The sequence below is a fragment of the Callithrix jacchus genome, chromosome 13, assembly GCF_049354715.1.
Source record: "Callithrix jacchus isolate 240 chromosome 13, calJac240_pri, whole genome shotgun sequence".
NCBI classification, from domain to species: Eukaryota; Metazoa; Chordata; class Mammalia; order Primates; family Cebidae; genus Callithrix; species Callithrix jacchus.
In genome coordinates, this window is record NC_133514.1 from 93389399 (window position 1) to 93410343 (window position 20945).

General features: G+C 42.7%; 1 protein-coding gene across 2 annotated transcripts in view; it reads right to left on the minus strand.

Moving 5' to 3' along the window:
- Positions 1-9904: 9904 nt before the first annotated feature.
- CFAP53 (cilia and flagella associated protein 53) overlaps positions 9905-20945 on the minus strand; it is a 52080-nt gene continuing 41039 nt past the window's right edge. For both annotated transcript variants that reach the window (XM_002757232.6, XM_078348162.1), the window contains exon 8: positions 9905-11596. In XM_002757232.6, the coding sequence (XP_002757278.3) occupies positions 11368-11596 (229 nt within the window). In that variant the 3' untranslated portion in view covers positions 9905-11367. The remainder of the gene's footprint in view (positions 11597-20945) is intronic.

Genomic DNA, 20945 nt, shown 5'->3' on the forward strand with positions numbered 1-20945 from the left:
AAAAGTACATAATGGAACATATTGCAAAAATAAAATTGCTGCTTGGACATAGCCTAAGCCAGCCCTCCAGACTCTGCTTTTCTCTTTTCTTTCACTTCCGCGCACTCTCTCCCTCAGGTTGAACGAGACATCTACATTGGCGGTCTCGGGGACTCCTGCAGGTTGGTATCCCCCGGCAGACGTGCCAGACCCCAACATCTGGTGCCTGAACAGGGACCTGAGTACGAGAGGTACAGTGACGCACCCCAAATCAGAGGAGACAAGGTAAAGCCACGGTTCTTGTAGTTCTGGACTCAAAATTAATCTGGAGTAAAGATATGAGTCCAGAAATCAGTCTATGTTTGTAATGTTGATGCATCAAATGTTAAGAAATAGAGGTGCTAATGTAAAAATGAAACATGTTTCTAGGTTTTTAGAGATTGTCTGTGTATTGTGTCCATGGGTCCCTGAGGAGGGATCGTTAGATGAATCTACGTGGAGTAAAATAGGAACTAAGATTGAGAAATACGCGGCCACTCATCAATCTTCCCCGCAGGCAGAACTGTTACTTTTGGTTTGGTTACAGCTGCACCATGCTGTTTGCCAGCCTTCCTGCAATGCTGCAAATGCTGACACCCACTACTTCCCTGCTGCCTCTCTTGCTTCTAATCCCCCTTCCTCTTATAAATCTAACCTTGATGATGAAGGGGGCAGCTGTAATTTACCACCTTGTGATCCTTGAAATGAGCCTGATTCCACCCTCGGAGTCAGACCTGGACCCGGAAATGGAGGAGCTTGGGACAAAGGGATCGGAACCGAAGTAAAAAACAGTGCTTCAGAGAACACACAGTGTTAGTTTGGGGCAGAGGGCACGTTTGTGTCTTTCCTAGATCTGCCCCCTCACCTATCTGGGTTCCTGAACACCTGGTCAAGCATGAATTCCCCACCAGGCAGTGCGAACGACCTGCTACCCTGTCTTTGTCGTCTCCAGCTAACGCCACCTCTGCCTCGCCAATGCTGCTGGACTCGCGGAGCGGCTGGATCAGCGAACTCCCAGACTCTGCAACGGGACAGCCCCCTGCTGACGTGGGCCCAGATGCACCATCTAACTGCTGAAGCAGCGGCCCTGGTTGCATCTTCTGGACAATCCCGTTCTCCTACTGTTATGTTTATTGCTATAATGGCTATATTGTCTTGTCATTTGGCACAGGCCTTCCCTCTCCCTGATTCCCATGTTTTGTGGGCCTACATTCCTGATCCTCCTTTTCTTCGACCTGTTACCTGGAATGATCCCGCCTTCCCCGTCTACATTAACGATACTTCTATTCTTGGCTTCCCCTCTTCTTCTCATATTACTCCTCAAGTTGCTACCTACACTTACTCTGCCCAAGCTGTTGCTCCTCCCATGTGCTTCTATGCCTCCAAAATCTGGGACCATGATTTCTCTGCCAATGTCTATTCCCCTCCTTCTATTCCTCTTTCTTTTTCTGGTCCTTATTGCTTCGATCTTGGAATTTGCCGACTTCATACCTTTTCTGCCCCCCCCACCCCCCCCCCCCCCCCGCCACGCCGCCAACCTCTTCCCAGGTGAAACCGTTTATTCTTGTGACTGGATACTCAACTATGTGGGAATTAGAGAAACTTACAACTTTTCCTCTGCTCAGTGATTTCCGCTCATTGAGCACCGCCGTTGTCGACCTTCTAACTCCTCTTTGGACCCCTCTCCACATTGGCAGTTCTGTTTTCCTAACCAAAAGCAAGCTATTAATTATACCCTGCCTTCTGGTTTCTCCTTATTTGACTGGTCTGTTCCTCATCCTCTTGGCATTGCCTTAGCTTGTTATGAAACACCTGGTGGTTGGAGCACTCCTATTTACACTACCTTCTCTGGCAAAGCTTATACCTCTCTCTGGAAGCTGTTTATATCCTTATTTCCTACGTTTGTTCATGCTGGTTCCCGCAGTTTATCTTATCCCACTAGGCATACTATTTATACTCAATCTTGCATCGCTTCTCCTTATGCTATTATTGCTGGTAATGTTCCCATTACCCAAGCTTCTGGCTCATATTCTATTTATTGCAAAAATTGTATTCTTACCAACTGCATTGATTCTTCCTTTTTTCCTGTTCATACCCTTCTTCTTGTGTGCCAGCCCCCCTATGTTATGTTACCCGTTAACATTTCTGGACCTTGGTATGATGAAAAAGCCTTTCTTATTTTCCAACAAGTTCATGATCTTATGATCCGCCCTAAACGTTTCCTTGGTATTCTCATTGCTAGCATTATTGCTGTTGTTTCAGTTGTGGCCACTGCTGCTACCATGGCTGTTAGTCTTGCTCACAGTGTCCAAACTGCTACTTATGTTAATCATCTTGCAAAGAATATTTCTTTTATGATGGGAACTCAAATGGATATTGATAAGAAAATTGATGAAAAACTTGATGCTTTGGAACAAACTGTTACTATTCTTGGTGATAAACTTTATAATATTCAAAACCGCCTGGCCCTTCGTTGCCATGCTGATTATAAATATATTTGTGTTACTAATACTCCTTATAATGACACAAATGGCAGTGGCCTCTTGTTAAGGCCCATTTACAAGGAATTTGGACTCATGACAATTTATCTCTAGATGTTTTCAAGCTTCAGCAGGAAATTCATGCCATTGATTTTTCTTGTCAAAACCTGCCTGAGGATGACACAATCGCCCGTGATATTGTGGACACTTTGTCTTCCTGGGTACGTGGAGTTCATCTCCCGTCCTTTTCCTCTTTAATTGGTATTGGAGTGGTTTTACTCCTTCTTACAGTCCTTCTCCTGGTACTCTTTCGCCTTGTGTTCGCCTCCCTTCAACAACTGTGGCTCAAGCTTTTTGAGTTGCATCTAAAAACAAAAGGGGGAACTGAGGGATCTGTGGGGATCGCTCCCATGTGAGGCCCCTAGGAAATGGGCCTCGCCATACGATGAGCTTGAGCCCAGACACATATCCCCGGTTGGGGGAGTTGAGCTGAGGGAAAGCAGGAACCGAGAGAGGGACTATGCTATTCAAAATAATTAACAGTGCCAGACCCCAACAACTAATGGTGCAGCTTCTTCTTCCTTAAGCTACAAGTCCAAATGATTACTTCTAATAGTGTAAACAATACAGTCTAGACCATGTCATTAGTAAGAAAGGAGGTATGATAAGTTGGTCGTGAATCACAATTAACATGGGGTCTTCAGTTACCGAAATTTTGCAGGCAATTAATTTCTCTTGAAGTCTGGCAGGATATAGGAGACTTTCCTTTTTCTCATTTGTAAATGGGTCTTTCTGGTCTGTCCGAGAATGAATGCTCTGATCTCCTGCCCTCAAAATAGATTTCTTCAGTTGAGTCAAGTCCATTTCTCACTGTGACCTGCCCCCAACACTCAACTCCAAATGGCTTCCTCCTTCTCTAGGCTATCTACAGTCTACCCAACCTTTAAGTCCAGCTCCAGTGCTACCTTTTTCTAGAAGACTTCTGGAACTGATGGTCCCAGTCATCATAAACCTCTCCCTTTTCCAAAAAACCCAAGCAGCAGTGGGGTGACTCTGAAGTGTGACTTGCATAGTATCAGCTTCTGCCAAGTCACCAAAAACTCCTCCTCCAAGCCACTCAAAATCAACATAAAATCTAAACAAAACAGTATCCTGCTATTCAAATGCAGCCTCAAGAAGCGTTCCTTAACACTGTCTTGTAATCAGATGCCCCCTTTAAACCCAGGCTCCATAGAAATTCCGAAGCCTTCTTAGCACAAGTCAGTTGCATGCATTTACTGTATTTCACACTGTACCTCATTAGATATTGCCTTGCATTGTTCTTAATTATTTCTTGTCCTAGGTCTTGATTTTCAATGAGACTATAAATTCTGCCAGGGCAGAAGCTATGTCATTTTTACTCTGTATGCCCCATAGGGTTTAGCAGAGGGTTCACGCAGCTGAGATTGCACTAGTTACCATACATTTTTGAGATGCTCTGCTAAAAACATATTATATACATTCAGCAAATAAATTTTATTATTTTATTATTATATTATTTGTGGTAGCAATGCTGATAATGATAATGAATAATTTTTAGTGTCCTTTCATAGTATTTGTTATTGATTTCTCTAGTTGTTAAGTGCAATTTATAAAAAGCAAATTGGACTTTACACCGCACTGATGCTATTTTCCAAGGTAGTATTGTACTTTTTCGCTACATATTTAAAAACTGTACTCAGCAAATTTTGTAGGCTGATGAAATAAACTGCTTTAAAAAAAAGAAAACCTGGCCGGGCGCGGTGGCTCAAGCCTGTAATCCCAGCACTTTGGGAGGCCGAGGCGGGTGGATCACGAGGTCAAGAGATCGAGACCATCCCGGTCAACATGGTGAAACCCCGTCTCTACTAAAAATACAAAAAATTAGCTGGGCACGGTGGCGCGTGCCTGTAATCCCAGCTACTCAGGAGGCTGAGGCAGGAGAATTGCCTGAACCCAGGAGGCGGAGGTTGCGGTGAGCCGAGATCGCGCCATTGCACTCCAGCCTGGGTAACAAGAGCGAAACTCCGTCTCAAAAAAAAAAAAAAAAAAAAAAAAAAAAAAAAAAAAGAAAACCTGGCATCTGTAGCATGCATATTAATAAACATGTTTTATTTCCAATCACACACCTCCCCAGTTTAGAATAAAGATATTTACACACTGGGTAATTAGTGTTTTTCATAGCCTTCCTTGAGTGGATAGCTGTGGGGTTAGTATTAACCCCCTTGATAGCACAGGCTCCCAATTCTTTATCCAAATCCTTTGGGGCCAGATGTGTTTTGGAATTTTGAATTTTTTGTATTCTGGAAACGTGGCATGATGCTTAAACTATAGATTTTATAACACTCCCAGCCAGAGCTGGGGCAGTGCCTGGTAATCAAAATCATTAATAGCTCTGTAGTAAAATCTAGGGAGATAATTTTAAGTAGGTTTACTCCTGTTCAGGTCAAGCTTTGTTGCTGAATGAGGGTCCACAACACACTGTCTGGTTTCAGAGCTTTTGGGGTTTTGCAGTTTTGGGTGAGGTCTGGCAGACCCTGGCTGTCTTCTATGGAGTACATGGGCCAGGATTGGCTTCAGGATTTGTCAGAGATTTCAGATCCAGGGCCCCAGAAGCATCACATCTTCCATTCTCCTGGGGATTACAATTCAACGTAGTCAACATTTGTTGAGGAGTTTCTGTGTGCCTGGTGCTGTTCTAGATGCTGCCAGAGATTTAAAGGAGAATGAGATAGGTCTCTGTGTTAGTCAGCTTAAGTGGCCATAACAAAGTTCCACAGGTTAGGTGGCTTAAACAACAGACATTTCTTTTCTCATAGTTCTGGAAGCTGGAAGATCAAGGTGTCCACAGAGTTGGTTTCTGGGAAGGCCTGTCTGCAGTCTTCTCACAGTGTCTTCCTGTGGCCTTTTTGTGTGTTCAGGAGAAAATGCTTGTGTCTCCTCTTCTTATAAGGACATCAGCCCTTTGTAGGCCATTAAACTTTCATTACCTCCCTGAAGTCTCCATCTGCAAATATAGTCACATGGCAGGCAGGGCTTCAGAAGATGAATTTTGGGAAGATACAGCTTAGTTCCTAGTACCCATTCCCTCTGACAGCTCATGGTCTGGTAGTGGGTGCAGGTCAGATCCCAGCTGACCTGACTGAAAAGTGAAAGAGATGGAGAGAGCATGTGGCAGGCAGCCCTTGGGATGTCTGGGTAGCCTGAGTAGAGCTCTCGGGAGAGGAAAGGCTGGAATCCACCAGGGGCTGCAGGAGGGAGACAGCACTCTCAGTGAAGGTGCAGCTGCGGGGAAATGGTGGGCCTGTCTGTTAGGGCCAGTGACTGTCAGTTCAGCGTAACTGCAAACGGGCTGCTCAGAGTATCATAAAAATGAGCTAAAAGTGGCCCCTGTGCATTGACACTGAGGTTGTTTATTTCTTTACTGCAGGCTGAGACCCATTATATCAAAAGCCCGCTGACACCATATGCAAATGTTGACACATCTGATTATTTTAAATATAGCCCAAACAAGCAAATGTTTAGCCATCTAGAGCCTGCCTGCTTTGCATTCTCCATGCAACTTCAGACCGCAGGTCCCCTGTTGATAAGACAGGCCCTGGCAGTAGTGAGGTCCTGGACTGTGTGGCCCTGGGAGCTCTGAACCCTGGGCTGCCTGGGGAGCTCCTGCCTGGTGATCCCCCTGTCTCCAGGAGCTCCCCTGTCCTCCTCCCCTTCTGGATGGTGGCCCCCTCATCTCTACAAGCCTCTGGGGCTTGTATGAGGTTGAAGCGTAAGAAATTTTGCCCCTTCCTGTCTTATGGTCATTAAGTTAAGATCCCTCTTTTGACCAATAGGTTTTCCTCTGCCTCTCTGCCAGGCTTAGAGGAATTTGAAGCTGATCAAGGAGAAAGATACGACCACAAGGTGGCAGCAGCAAACAGGTGCTAAATAGAGCTTTGGACACCGTGGTTTAGGATGGAGTACCTCACAGCCTCTGTAAGCCTCCTCACTAGTGTTGGGGGTCAGTGCCTCTTGAGACAACCCTTGACCAAAGCAGACAAGAGTGAGGAGATCAATGCCCCAGCCTCCGCCCCTGTGCACTTCAAATCTGAGAGGCTTTCTAGACAGTTCCTCAGCAGGTCTCCGGGTACCATGAGACTCAGTTACCTGCAGTGATAACCGCTCTGTAATACATTCTTGCCATGGTTCCTTCCCCGCAGTCTCCCTGCATCTGTTTCCTGATCACTGACCACATAATCTAACTGCATCCAAGTCCTCATCTCGGGCTCTGCTTTCGGGAGAACCAAACCCAAGACGGTTTCTCATTTATAAAGGGAAGGATTTGAACTAGACACCCTCTCAGGTCCCTTTCAGGTCTAGAAGTACCTCCGTTTTTAGGCAAGAAAAACAAATCCCAGAAAGCCCAACCTGAAATCACACAAATGGGGCAAGAACCTAGCCTGAAACTGTCTCACTATGTTTTTTCCCAAAACTGTATCTACAAAGTCATTTCAAATAAAGGGCTCACATAGCAGTGCTTGGAAGCACTAAGCTAATAACCCTCATCTTCTACCCAAAGCACATGTCTTAGCACTTTCTAGAAAAACAACTGACATTTGGAGGCAGTTTAGGCTCTCAGAGCCCTCGTCCAGCTGACAGCTTCACAAGAGGCATAAATGGAATCACGTCTTTTTATTGTTCCCTGCACTAACTACAATAAAATACCCTTTTCCAGTTATCTCAGGGGCCGTTCCAGAGAGGAACCTATTCTTTTTATTAGATGAAATTTTCAGCTATATTCTGAGAGGCTGTTTGCCCTGTTTAAACAAGGTAATGAAAACATCAGAAGGATGGTTTATAGAAGGAAAAATATTCATGCCTGTGTGTAATTTATGAAATGTTCATGCATTGGTGTATTTGATGGATCTGCACTAAATGCTATGTTAGCAAACATAAAGGTTTGGACAGAGACCATAAAACGATGGCAATGGAGTGAAAATGCCAACGGCATTGCTAAAAAGCAAGGCTTAAAGGGCATATTGATTGATTAAGAGTACTTTGATACCAAATTAGATTTTGGTAAGAAATAATGATGATATGTGATGGAAATAGTACCAAACCAAGAGACAGAAGATTTCTTTGGGCTTCTGTTTCTTGCAAAGTCAAGAAACTGACTTAAAATATTTGTGATGGGTTTTTAAGCTCTACAAATCTACAATTCATTGATTTTACCTATACTATCTGTTGTGGGGAGGTGGTAAAGTGGAGTGGCTAAAAGCACAGACTCTATAATCAGACTGGGTTCAAATACCAGCACTACCACTTATTAAATGGCGCATTTTCTTTTTTTTTTTTTTGAGACCGAGTCTTTCTCTTGTTGCCCAGGCTGGAGTTTAATGGCGCAACCTCGGCTCACTGCAAGCTCCACCTCTGGGGTTCAAGCGATTCTCCTGCTTCAGCCTCTTGAGTAGCTGGGACTTCAGGTGCCTGCCACCACACCTGATTAATTTTTGTATTTCACCATGTTGGCCAGCCTGTCTTGAACTCCTGACCTAAGGTTATCTACCTGCCTCGGCCTCCCAAAGTGCTGGGATTACAGATGTGAGCCACTGTGCCCAGCCTAAATAATGCATTTTCAAACACCAACAACCAACTCTGTGATTCTCTTGATACCAACTGAGTATCCAACAATTATATTCTACACTAACTACGTGGACCCAACAGATCAAGGGCCCAGTCCCACAAGACTGCTTGCATTCAGAAACCAGTATGGAGTCCTGGACCACCCATACTTCAGACTGTCTGGCTATAAATCAGGGATTCCCATGACCTCCTCCTTAGGTTCCACAGTTTGCTAGGATGGCTAACAGAACTTAGAAACATACTTTACTTGCATTGACTGGTTTATTATGAAGGATGCAACTCAGCTTTAAACAAATGGAGGAGATGCACAGGGCAAGGTATGGGGTTGGGGGTCTCAGAGCTTCCCTGCTCTCTCTGGGCACTTGTCCCTCAAAGCACCTCAATGTGTTCACCAATCTGAAAGCTCTCTGAACATTATTGTTCAATAGTTTTGAACAGAATTGAATCTCCCATTCCCACCCTTCCATTCCTCCCCTTCAAGGAGGTCAGTGAGCAGGACTGAAAGTTTCAGCCCTCTGTTCACTTGGTCTTTCTAGTGACCAGCATCTTCCTGAAGCTTTCTTCGAAAGGGATAAGGCCCTTAGAAAATTAGCATTAACGTAAACTCAAGTGTGATCTAAAGGGGCTGCTTAAGAAAAACAAAAGAGACCTCTATCACGTAGGAAATCACAAGGGTTTTAGGAACTCTGTGCTCGGAACTAGAGACAAAGACCAAAAAAATTTTTTTCAGAGGTAGTGTCTTGCTCTGTTGCCCAGACTGGAGTTCAGTGGCAACATCAAATCTCAGTAGAGACTTATCCTCCTGGGCTCGAGTGATCCTTCCATCTTAGCCTCCCAAGTAGCTGAGACTTGTATCCAGACTACATAAAGAACTCCTCCAACTCAGTAATAAGAAGATGATCCAATTAGAAAATTGGGGGAAAGATCTAAATAAACACTTCACAGAGTAAGACACATGATGGGCTAAGAAGCTCATGAAAATATGCTCAACATCATTAGTCATTAGGAAAATGCAAATTAAAACCACAATGAGATACTTTCCACAGTCACTAGAATTGCTATTACAAGTGCTGACAAGAATGCGGGGGAACTAGAAACTTCATATGTTGCAATGGGAATGTGATATGACGGAGTCACTTGAAACAGCTTGGCAACTTAAGAGAAAAACACTGTAAGACCTAGCAATTCCATTCTTAGGTATCTAACCAAGAGAAATGAAAGTGTATGTTCACACCAAGACTTGTATGTGCATGTTCATAGCAGCCAAAACTTAGAAATAATGAAAATGTCCCTGAACTAGTGAATGGATATATAAAATTTGGTATATTCATACATACAATAGAATACTACAGAAATCAAAAGGAATCAACTACAGATGCATTCAGTATCATGGATGAACCTCAAAAACATGGTAAGTGAAAGGCAAACATGAAAGAGCACACATTGAATGATTCTATTATGGTGAAATTTCAAGAAAAGACAACTATGGAAACATGTTGGTCAGTGTTTGTTTGGCACTGGGTAAAGATGGATTTGGGGCAAACATGCACAAGAAAACTTTTTGGGGTGATGGAAGCGTTCTAAAACTAGACTGTGGCGGTGATTGCAGAGCTCTAAATTTGTCAAGAATCACTTTATAAATCACTCATAATGGGTAGCCTTTACGATATGGAAATTGAACCTCAATATAATTTTTAAAAATCGGTCTAAAATAATAAATTTAAGTTGTCTAGAATTTTTGCTTAAAACATTGGCCAAGCTACTAGAAATAAAGCATGGTTTTATTGAGAAGATAATATCCTGCAGAAAACTTCTGTGAATATCCCACGGAGATGATGTAATGAATCATATGAATATACAGAAGAAAGACGAGCATTTACCAAAAGGTATTAATAGTTCCAATTTTTTAAAAAAGGGTTTCAGGATTAAGTAAGTACGAGTAACAGAGGACTAAACAAAGGTAACTACATTTCATTACTTCAGGGTTTTCCAGAATTTTAAAATATTTCAATGTGCCTAATGACTCTCTAGGAAAATGATGTAGATTTCAGACCTTTCCAGATTTTTCATAAAAACTTGTATAATACTAAACATATTTTGACATATGAAAAACATTTTGCAGTGCAGAGGCAGAATTACAAAATAGAATAGTGACCAGAATTATCCAGCCACTTGTTAACTTCTTTGACGTCATTTGGCTAACATCCCCAGGTTTACAGCTTGAGAGATATGTCAACCCCCACCACAGGGGCAGTTTACTAGTTTGTTGCTCAGACCAAAAGCTTGGAGTTCTATTTATGACTTTCTTTCAAACCCTACACTCAACATACACATCCATCAGCACATCTACTTGGCTCTACCTTTAAAATAGAATCTGATCTCTCTCACATGCTCAAGATAAAACCCTGTATTAGTTTTTATTGCTGCCTAAGATACACCCTAAAACTTAGTAGCTTAAAACACAATAAACATTTATTATTTCTCAGTTTCTGTGAGTTGGGAATCAGGCATAGCTTGGCTGAGGGGTCTGGCTCAGAGTCTCTTAATGAAATTGGAGTCAAGTCATCAGCCAGGGCTGTAGTCATCTGAATGTCTAACTGGTGCAGGGGCTAGAGGATCTTCCGAGTTAAGAGCAATTTCCAGGCAATAAGTGTTAAGTGCCATTTCCAGTTGATGGCATTTAACACCTATTGCCTGTTTCCCTCCCCTAATATGTAAGCTCAACAAGACCAAGGGGTATGTTTTGTTTTTGCTGTAGTCTCAGGATCTAGAATAGTGCCTGGCACATGGGAGGCACTCTGAAAATATTTGTTTAATGACTAAATAGGTGGGTTAATGAAAATGGCTGTTAATCCCAGTTCTGCCTGCAAAAATGCTCTCTTAACGCTGAATTATGTATATGAAGGAGAAGAGAAAGGAAGGAAGAAGAAATGGGCATATGGGTAGATAGATGTCAGCAAATGTAGCTAGTAATAAGTGAATAAAAAAAGGAGGCAAAGGTGGCAGGAAAATAACAACATGATATGAAGTAGATCATCTGGATTTGCAAGCCTGTGAACTCCAAAAAAGGCACTGGTTTACTTGAAGGAAGATAATTGTGTTCAATTAATTACATAAACTCAGGGAAAAAAAAGAACAGCTTATCCATGAGTTAAAAGAAACATACAAGCATACTGTAGTTAAAGATATTAAAAGACCAAGAAAAGGTATATTAATGCTCGTGGAACTACGGTGGAAGCTCACGGGGGCATGCCTTCCGCATGGGATGAATGTTTTGAGGCAGCACTTGTTGGGTGGACAGGATCTCCTGGATTTTGTCCAAACAGATCTTGTTTGCTGCTATCCCTGCTTCAAACTCTCGGCGTTTCTCTTCCTTCTCTGCTTCTTGGGACTGCTGCTGGTAGGCAATTTGCATCTGAAGTTGCTTCCTGTACTCCTGGGCTAAACGTTGGCGTCTAAAGTATTAGAAATGTCAAAGTACAATTATTATAAAATCATTTGGACTTATTTAGAGCATTACAATTAAAATATAATTTGTAAAGTCAAATTAAAATTCCCATTAAAATCTGAGTGAGTAGAGAATAGATGAGAAACTCAATAATGAGTTTCTTACACAATAATAATTAATATAATCCTAGAACAAATCTTGATTTTAGAGAGGAAATGCTTCTTCTCTGCCCACAATGTTCACTGCTATGTGGGAATAGTCCTTGGTTTGCCTCCATCCCTTCCCTTACTCTTCTCTATGGTTAAAATTGGAGAAGATAAACAAACTGCTCAATTTAGCTTCTCCCCTTTCATCCTGGAGGCTGCTCTGCCTGTTTTCTGCTCTGCTCTACATCAAAGAGCCACATCCCTGCACAGGAGGCCTGCAGTCGTCTCATGCTGCTGGGGACTGGGTGGGTAAGTTAGCCTCATCCTATCATTCTGCTCAGTATTAACTAGACAATTTCTTGCCTATATGAGCCACATTTTAAATATATGACAGTTTTGATTTATAGTATAATTTTTATTGTAATCACACATTATGGTCAGGCACAGTGGCTCACACCTGTAATCCCAGCACTTTAGGAGACAGAGGTGGGCGGATCACTTGAGGTCGGGAGTTCAAGACCAGCCTGACCAACATGGAGAAACCCCATCTGTACTAAAAATACAAAAATTAGCCAGGCGTGGTGGTGCATTCCTGTAATCCCAGCTACTTGGGAGACTGAGGTAGGAGAATCACTTGGAACCAGGAGATGGAGGTTGCAGTGAGCCAAGATCACTCCTTTGCACTCCAGCCTGGGCAACAAGAGTGAAACTACATCTCGAAAAAAAAATAAAATTACATAGATCATACATGTAATAATCCCAGCACCTTAGGAGACCAAGGCAGGAGGCATGTGCTTGTGGGTAGATTGTCTAAGCCTGGGAGGCTGAGATTTTTCAGTGAGCTGTGATCACACCACTGCACCCCAGCCTGGGCAACAGAGCAACACCTTGTCAAAAAACAAAAACAAAAACCACAAACAAATTTACATCTTAATCATTTTTAAATGTACAGTTCAGTAGTTAAGTCTCTTCATATTGTTGTTAAAGAGATCTCCAAACCTTTTCGTCTTGCATATCTGAAATTCCCCTCCCCTCTTTACTCCCCACAACCCTTGGTAACCACCATTCTACTTTATGTTTCTATAAATCTGACTACTTTATGTATCTCATAAAAGTAGAAATCATACAGTATTTGTCCTTTGGTGATTAGCTTATTTCACTTAGCATAATGTCCTCAAGGTTCAACCATACCATGGCATGTGACAGGATTTCCTTGCTTTTGAAGGCTGAATAATATTCCATCATACATGTATATCATGTTCTGTTTATTCATTTCATTGATAACAAAAGGCACTTTTATCACTCAGGAAATTACAGGAGTTGTAGGCGCTCTGTGCCAAGAATTAAGAACAAAGACCAAATATAATTCTCATTATACCATAGCTGATATTAAAAATGTGGCTTATATTTCTAGCCACTGAATTGATATTTGGGTTGCTTCTACCTCTTGAATACTGTGAATAGTGCTATGAATATTTCTGTGCAAATATCTCTTCGAGACCCTCCTTTTAATTTTTTGGATATATACCCAGAAGTGTGATTGCTGGATTATGTAGTAGTTTTACTATCAATTTTTTGGAGGAACCTCCATAAAATAAAAAACCATTTTCCATAATGGTTATATAATTTTACAATTTTAAACAGGGTCTCACTCTATCACCCAGGCTGGAGTGCACTACTGGCACAATCACACAATCATGGCTCACTGCAGCCTCGAACTCCAAGGTTCAGGTGATCCTCCCACCTCAGTATCACAGGTATCTGGGACTACAGGTGCACACCACCACACTCAGCTAATTTTTTTTTTTTTTGGTATTTTTTTAGAGACAGGGTTACACCATATTGCACAGACTGGTCTCAAACTCCTGGGCTCAAGAGATCCATCTGCCTCGGCCTGCCAAAGTGGTGAGATTGCAGGTGTGAGCCACCATGCCTGGCCTCTTTGTAGTTTCAATGGCTGGAAATAAAAGTCACATTTTAAATATCAGCTGTGGTATAATGAGAATTATGTTTGATCTTTGTTCCTAGTTCTTGGCACAGAGCTCCTACAACTCCTGTAATTTCCTGAGTGATAAAAATTATCTTTTATTATTCATAAGAACACCTGACTTTATGCGAATAAGCTGACTTAGGGTAGGGCCCCTGGGTAGTGTCAGGATGGGGTTGGTCACTAGATAGACCAACTGATGAGGTGGTTAGGACTTTCAGCCCCACTCACTGAACTCTTGGGAGGAGAAGGTGGGGGCTGGAGATGAAGTTCTAAAAACTCTTGAACAAGGGTGTTCTGAGAGCATCTGTGATGGTGACACATGGAGGTGCTAAAAGGATGGTGCACCTGTGGAGAGCATGGAACCCCCTATGCTCCTCTTCCACTTGGCTGTTCCTGAATTGTATCTTTGTGATAAACTGGTAAACATTAAGTCAAATGTGTTCCTGCTTTCTGTGAGCAATTCTAACAAACTGCTGAACCTGAAGAGGAGGTTGTGGGAACACCCAATTTATAGCTGGTGGATCAGAAGGCGGTCTGGGACTAGCATCTGGTGTCTGAAATGGGAGCAGTTTTGTGGGACTAAGCCCTTACCCTGTGGGGTCTGTACTAACTCTAGGTAGTTACTATCAGAATTGAGTCTAATTCTTGGATGCTCAGTTGGTGTCTGGAGAATCAGAGAATTTGTTGTTGATTTCAGAAAATACTCCATTAACTTTTTTTAGAAATAAACATAATGGTTTGGATATCCCTCTATGGCAGATTCTACTTTCCAAAGATGGTCCACAGTACCATCTCCCTTCTCATATGTGTACTCCTAATTAGGGGAAAGGGGTCAGGCTGGTGGAACCAGGAGAAAGCAAAGAGGTAAAGCAGATAAGCTATAGGTCTGCCTTTGTTCATGGCCCAGGACATAGAGCCCTCCTGTATAGATAACATAGAAAACTCACAAACTTTCTACTTATCATCAAATGCTTCAATTCATCATCAAACATCTCAGCTGAGAGAAGAATGCAAGTTAGTTCCCTGCTACCTTGATGTTATCAAGAAGCCCAAGAACCATCCTATAAAATCTCCAGCAAGCTTTTGTTTCCTAGCAGTCAGTTCCTCTCTTGCTGGCTGCCCATTGCTTTCTTGCACTGAATTTTCCTACTTTCTCTAATAAATCTGCCTTTATTTACCTACAACTGTCTTGGTAAATTCTTTTACCCTTGCACCACTGGCCCAGATAGTCACTGCTCACCCGCAACAGTTTAGTGGCCTATACAGGGAACTCTCTCCATACAAGAAACTCTCTCCTTATGGGGAACCCTCTGCCCTCTCTCTTTCCCTTTCCCAGCTTAGGACCCTCATCTACACAGAGAGAGAGAACTGTAAGTCTCTACCCGACACTACCTACACTCCAGTGGGACTGAAAGGTGTCCCTGTGCAAGCATCCAACCACCATTGCCTGTTCAGGTGAGGGACCTGAGTTTACTTTCTCTTTTCAGTCTTTTAGCAGTTGGCTTTTCGTATCTCTTTGGCAATTGGCAAATTGGCTGTGGCCAATATCTAGTGTTGTCTGAAGGCCAAATAGTTACCTGGCCTGAAAGAGAGGAAGGTTTTCTCCTGTGTTCTCTGCACAAGTCCCTAATCCCTATGTGTGATGCGACTGGCAGCAGATGCTCATTCAGAGCAAATTCACACATGTTTTGGGTGACGTAGACCCTCTCTTTCTCACTCTAAATTCTCCTTTGGAGTCAGCCTTCCATTCTGTCCCAGATGTTACTAAATCAGGTGATCTCAGCCTCAAAACTGTGAGTCTTCCCTTACCCACCACCTCTCCTGGGCTAGCACAGGCAGAGTCCTCCCTTCACCCATTTTCCTTGTACCGGGACTGGCAGTCCAGCTTAAGGCCCCTGAGTGGCTGAGGGGACTTTTCTAATAGGTGGGACAGCGCTTTAGAAATTGCACCCCAAGTTCCTCAGCAGACCTAAGTGGAACCATTTTTTATTTGGCTGGATATCCTGAGAGAAAGTGCAGTTTATGCGTCTGAGAGCCACCATCCCCAAGCAGCATGTTTTCCAGTGTCACCATGGGACAAAACCCATCTATTCCTTCAGACTCACCTCTGGGTTGTATACTAAAACATTAAGACAAATTTAACCCTCAAACTCTCAAAAAGAAATGTCTAATTTCTTGTGTAACACACATGACCTCTATGTAGAAAATAATCAAATTAGCCTCCTGAGTTCTTTATAACTGACAGCAGAATAAGGAAAACAGGGCTGAGAAGAAAGAAAAATGCAGAGGCAAGAGACAGGCTCAACTGTTGGCTGCCTTACAAGCCCCAGCCTCCTCCAGGTTCCCCTAAAAATACACTCCTCCAGATAATTGCCATTGGTGCTAAAGGCCAGGCTACCTAAAGGCAGAGTGCCCCAATGGAATAAATGTTAAAAGCCCTAGGGCCAGGCATGGTGGCTCAAGCCTGTAATCCCAGCACTTTGGGAGGCCGAGACGGGTGGATCACGAGGTCAAGAGATCGAGACCATCCTGGCCAAAATGGTGAAAACCCGTCTCTACTAAAGATACAAAAAAAATTAGCTGGGCATGGTGGCGCGTGCCTGTAATCACAGCTACTCAGGAGGCTGAGGCAGGAGAATTGCCTGAACCCAGGAGGCGGAGGTTGCGGTGAGCCGAGATCGCGCCATTGCACTCCAGCCTGGGTAACAAGAACGAAACTCCGTCTCTAAAAAAAAAAAAGAAGCCCTGCATGGCTTGCTGTCTGTGCCACAAGCTCAGCCACTGGAAAAAGGAGTGCCCTGACTGATGATCAAAGGGCCCCCAGGACAGAATCTCAACCCCAATGGCCTTATGCTAAAGAGGCTCTCTGCTCCATCTGGCAATAGCTCACCGTAACTGATAACTTGCAAGGACGGGAAGAATTCATCCCACACCATGTAGGTCTGGGGTGCTAATGCTCTCCCTGACAGAATATAAACAAAACTGGTAGGCGTACTGACCCTGCACTGCAGTGGTTGGAAGGCTCACAAGCCCTCCTGTAAAGCCTAACCATTTCCTCTCCATTCCTTCCTTTTCCTTTTCTCTTTTTCTGTTCAATCCAGGGGACTAGACTTAAAAGAAAAACTGTTTCTAACATCCTAACCCCTGATTTTGTCATTCTCTTTAAAACTCCAGCTGGTTACATATTATTGTACATTTTAAACTACCGGGAAAACCACAACAAGAAACATTCAGAGCTGAAATGGTTAACCTGCACTATAAGGTTAAATGAAGTCTTCTAAAGCTCTCTATCTTCTCTTTTTTTCGGCCTGCTTTAAATCTGCTGTCACTGAGCTGCTGGTGCTGAGATAAAACTCATGTTTTGTGGTCTAATTAGAATGTAAACATTGAAAACTCCTTTAAAGTTGAAGAAAAAAAGGTAAAAAGTTTTATTAAACCAAACAACCTAGAATTTTTAAGCCTCTCTTAAAAATAAAAGTAAATCCAATGCCTCCTTTAGACCTCACTCTTAAAGCTGACTCTTTTTATTCAATTCTGCTACAGGCTTTCAGTAATTATCCACCCACCTCACTTAAGTGGCTTCACCCTCTTAATATTGGTGCTTTTATAAGGGAGATAGTTTACAACTGCTATTTGCAAGGGAACTTCCAAGACTACCACCCAGATGAAATTTCTTTATATTTGTCCTAGTAATGCCATTTATCCCCACATCACATCAGTGTGCTGAGGTACTAGGTGTTTGGTTAACTGTTTTTCTCATACTCTTTACAGCCCTTCTCTCCTGTCTCCCTGAGTTCACTATACATCATTTTCCTTAGATATGGCTTTGTTTGTATTTTATCATGGCTAACTCTGCCTCCATGGCTGGAGCCAGGCACTTACTCCTCCCAGTAATATTTCAGGTTGCTAACATAACATACGGCACTAACTGCTGGATGTGCCCATGCAGACAGGCACTCGTGGATAACATTATAGTCCCACTATCTACAGAAGAAATTATTAAAATGCTCAATACTCTGGATTCAACTACACCATTTACATGCACACCAAAAACACAGGTTTAGGAGGGCAACCTAGGCCAATTGATCCCTCGTGGCAATCATCCACCATGACAGAGCAGATTGGGAAGGCACCAGATATGGCCTGCAAGAGTTGCCTCTGTATCAGAAACCCCCAAGGGTCTGGCCCTTTCCTAGGGCCTTTGACACAGGCCCATTGTAATTACACCCTCAACCATAATCAAATACACCAGGAATGGAAGCCATATGAAAACAATGACAAGTTCACTGTGTACCTCTGCAGGTTTTCTCTATGGTGGGGAAACAACAAAGTTAATGCCAACAAAATGTATTGTGATCCCTTTATGCCTATAAACAGTTCAGTTATTGAGATGGAATATATAGGAATGGAGGTTGAGACTGGACCACTTCTCAACCTCACTAATACATCTACAAATTTCCCTTATCCCATTAATATTTAAAAATCTTATCTTCCAGGCCCCACATTCATATAACACAACAAGTAAAACTTTTCCCCCTTTATGCATGGATGACTACTTTCTAGGTCACCGCCCACCCACATTTGATCCCTGGGGACCATGGGATCCCTCTATTTATGCAAACTATACTGGAATCCAAACTAACCATACCTATCCCTGGTTACAAGGTCTCTCCTTAGGAGTTTCTTTAAAAGGAACCGGGCTCTTCTTTTTATGTGGATCCAACATTTTTTCAGCTTTCCCTATTAAATGGAGAGGCCCATGCACTATAATTGCAGCAATACCTGGAGTGCATACGTATAACTCCTCAGACTTTATAACCTCTGGTCAAGTTTCAGATCTATGGTCCTTCCTAAGTCGGGCCCTTCAAAGGCCATCAGAAGAAAGGAAACAGAAACAGGACTTAATGAACCTTCCAGCATTTGGCATATTCATCACTGATGATCCTATTATGGAGAGGAATGGTCTAGGACATTCTGTTGCCCATGCAATCTTTCAGTTTGCAGGTATAGCCATGGTTGAGCACAGCATTTGTAATATCACCATCTTAGTCTAGCAATCTTGGGAGGCTAAAGTCATGGCCATCAAGGCCCAACAACAGGTCCTAAATTCATTAGCAGGGCTTGTCTTGCAAAATTGATGTGCTGTGGATGTGCTTACTGCTGAGGCAGAAGGCACCTACATGTTGTCAAATGAAACTTGTTGCTTTTACATCAATACCTCAGGTCAAGTAGAAAAAACTTTAGAAAAGATTTTTTAAAAATCAGAGTATTAGAGGGACTTCCAAAAGGAGTTGCTGAAGATTCCTTTTTAGAACAGCTACTTCACAGCTTCTCCAGCTGGGTTTGGCTATGGGTTGTCCCACTTCTCCCATCAATAATAATGCCCATATTGGCCAGGCACGGTGGCTCACACCTGTAATCCCAGGACTTTGGGAGGCCAAGGTGGGTGGATTACCTGAGGTCAGGAGTTTGAGACCAGCCTGGCCAATATTGTAAAACCCTATTGAAAAATACAAAAATTAGCTGGGTATGGTGGCATATGCCTATAATCCCAGCTACTTGGGAGGCTGAGGCAGGAGAATCACTTGAACCTGGGAGGCAGAGATTGCTGTGAGCTGGGATCATGCCACTGCACTCCAGCCTTGGTGACAAGAGTGGAATTCCATCTCAAAAAATAAAAATAATAATGCTCATATTACTTTATTTATTTGTGCCATGTATTGTTACTACACTATCTTGTTTTGTGATTTCTAGAATATAATAATTTCAAACCAAAATGTTACTGCAGTGAGGGTATCAGCCACTAAAAGAACTCCATGATTCTCCTTTGGATACAGCAGGACAAAATTTTAGGCTGCAAATGCTGTTCCTCTGTGGTCTCACAACAACTCTGCCCAATTTAACTCCCAACCCAAGGATTTAGGTCCAAGTAACCTCCTGAACAACTAACAATCCTAGGTAGGGCAAACTCTACACCCCTGGTTGGCACAAAGCATTTGGATGATGAGACCTTCTATTCACATGCCAAAAATTTGTCATTGTTGCTCTGTTGGGGAAATGTAGAATCCCAATCAGGAAAAAGGATTCAGGCTGGTGAAATCAGGAGAAAGCAAAGAGATAAAGCACATAAGCTATAGGTCTGCCTTTCTTTATGGGCCAGGACATATAGCCCTCCTGTGCAAAGTACAAAACTCAAAGTTTCTGCTTATCATCAAATGCTTCAACTGATCATCAAACATCTCAGCTGAGAGACAAACGCAGGTTAGCTCCCTGCTACCTTGGTGTATTTGTAGCCCAAGAACGATCCTATAAAATCTCCAGCAAGCATTTGTTTGCCGGCAGTCAGTTCCTCTCTTGCTGACTGCCCATTGCTTTCTCCCACTGAATTTTCCTACTTTCTCTAATAAATCTGCCTGTACCTACAACTGTCTTGGTAAATTCTTTTTCCCTCATGCCACTAGCCTAGTTACACTCTTCAGCAATGTGAACCTCTATTACCCTATTAAGAGGTGGAGCTTCTTTCTCCATCCCCTTGAATCAGGATGGGCCCTGTAACTACTCTTATGACCAATGGAATATCGCAGAAGTAATGCTATGCCAGTCCTAGGTGTAGCTCTTAACTGACCTGGCAGCTCCTTCCTAGCTCTGGGAATACTTGCTATTGGAATTCTCCCTCTCAGAATAAGCCACTATACTGTGAGAAGTCTAAATCACATGGAGAGCCCACATATAGGTGTTCTAGGTGAAAACTAAAACTCCTAGTTGATAACTGAGATCCCTGACTAGTCAGTATACACTGCCAGCTATATGAGTAGGTATCCTAGGTTGAGCCTTCAGATGAATATAGGCTCAGTCATGTGGATCTGACTTCAACCATGAGATGTTCCAAGCAAAAACTACCTAGCGGAGCCTTCTTGACCCACAGAATCATTAAAAGATAATCATAAATTGCTTTAAACCACACATTTTGGGGTGTTTTATTATGTAGCAATAGGTAACCGTAATACCCCTGCCCATACTTTTTTTCTCGTCTCTCCATTAATTCAGAAGTTCAACAGGGAAGAGAGGTGATATTTATTGAGTCCTCATAAATCTCCAACAGGAGAATTTTTTAAAATGAGAAGGAAAGATTTCTAGAGCAGAGGCAATAGCAGGAAGTCAGAAGGATAGGCCAGATATTGTTGTTTGTGATCCCAAAGTGAGAATGGGATCAGGCACAT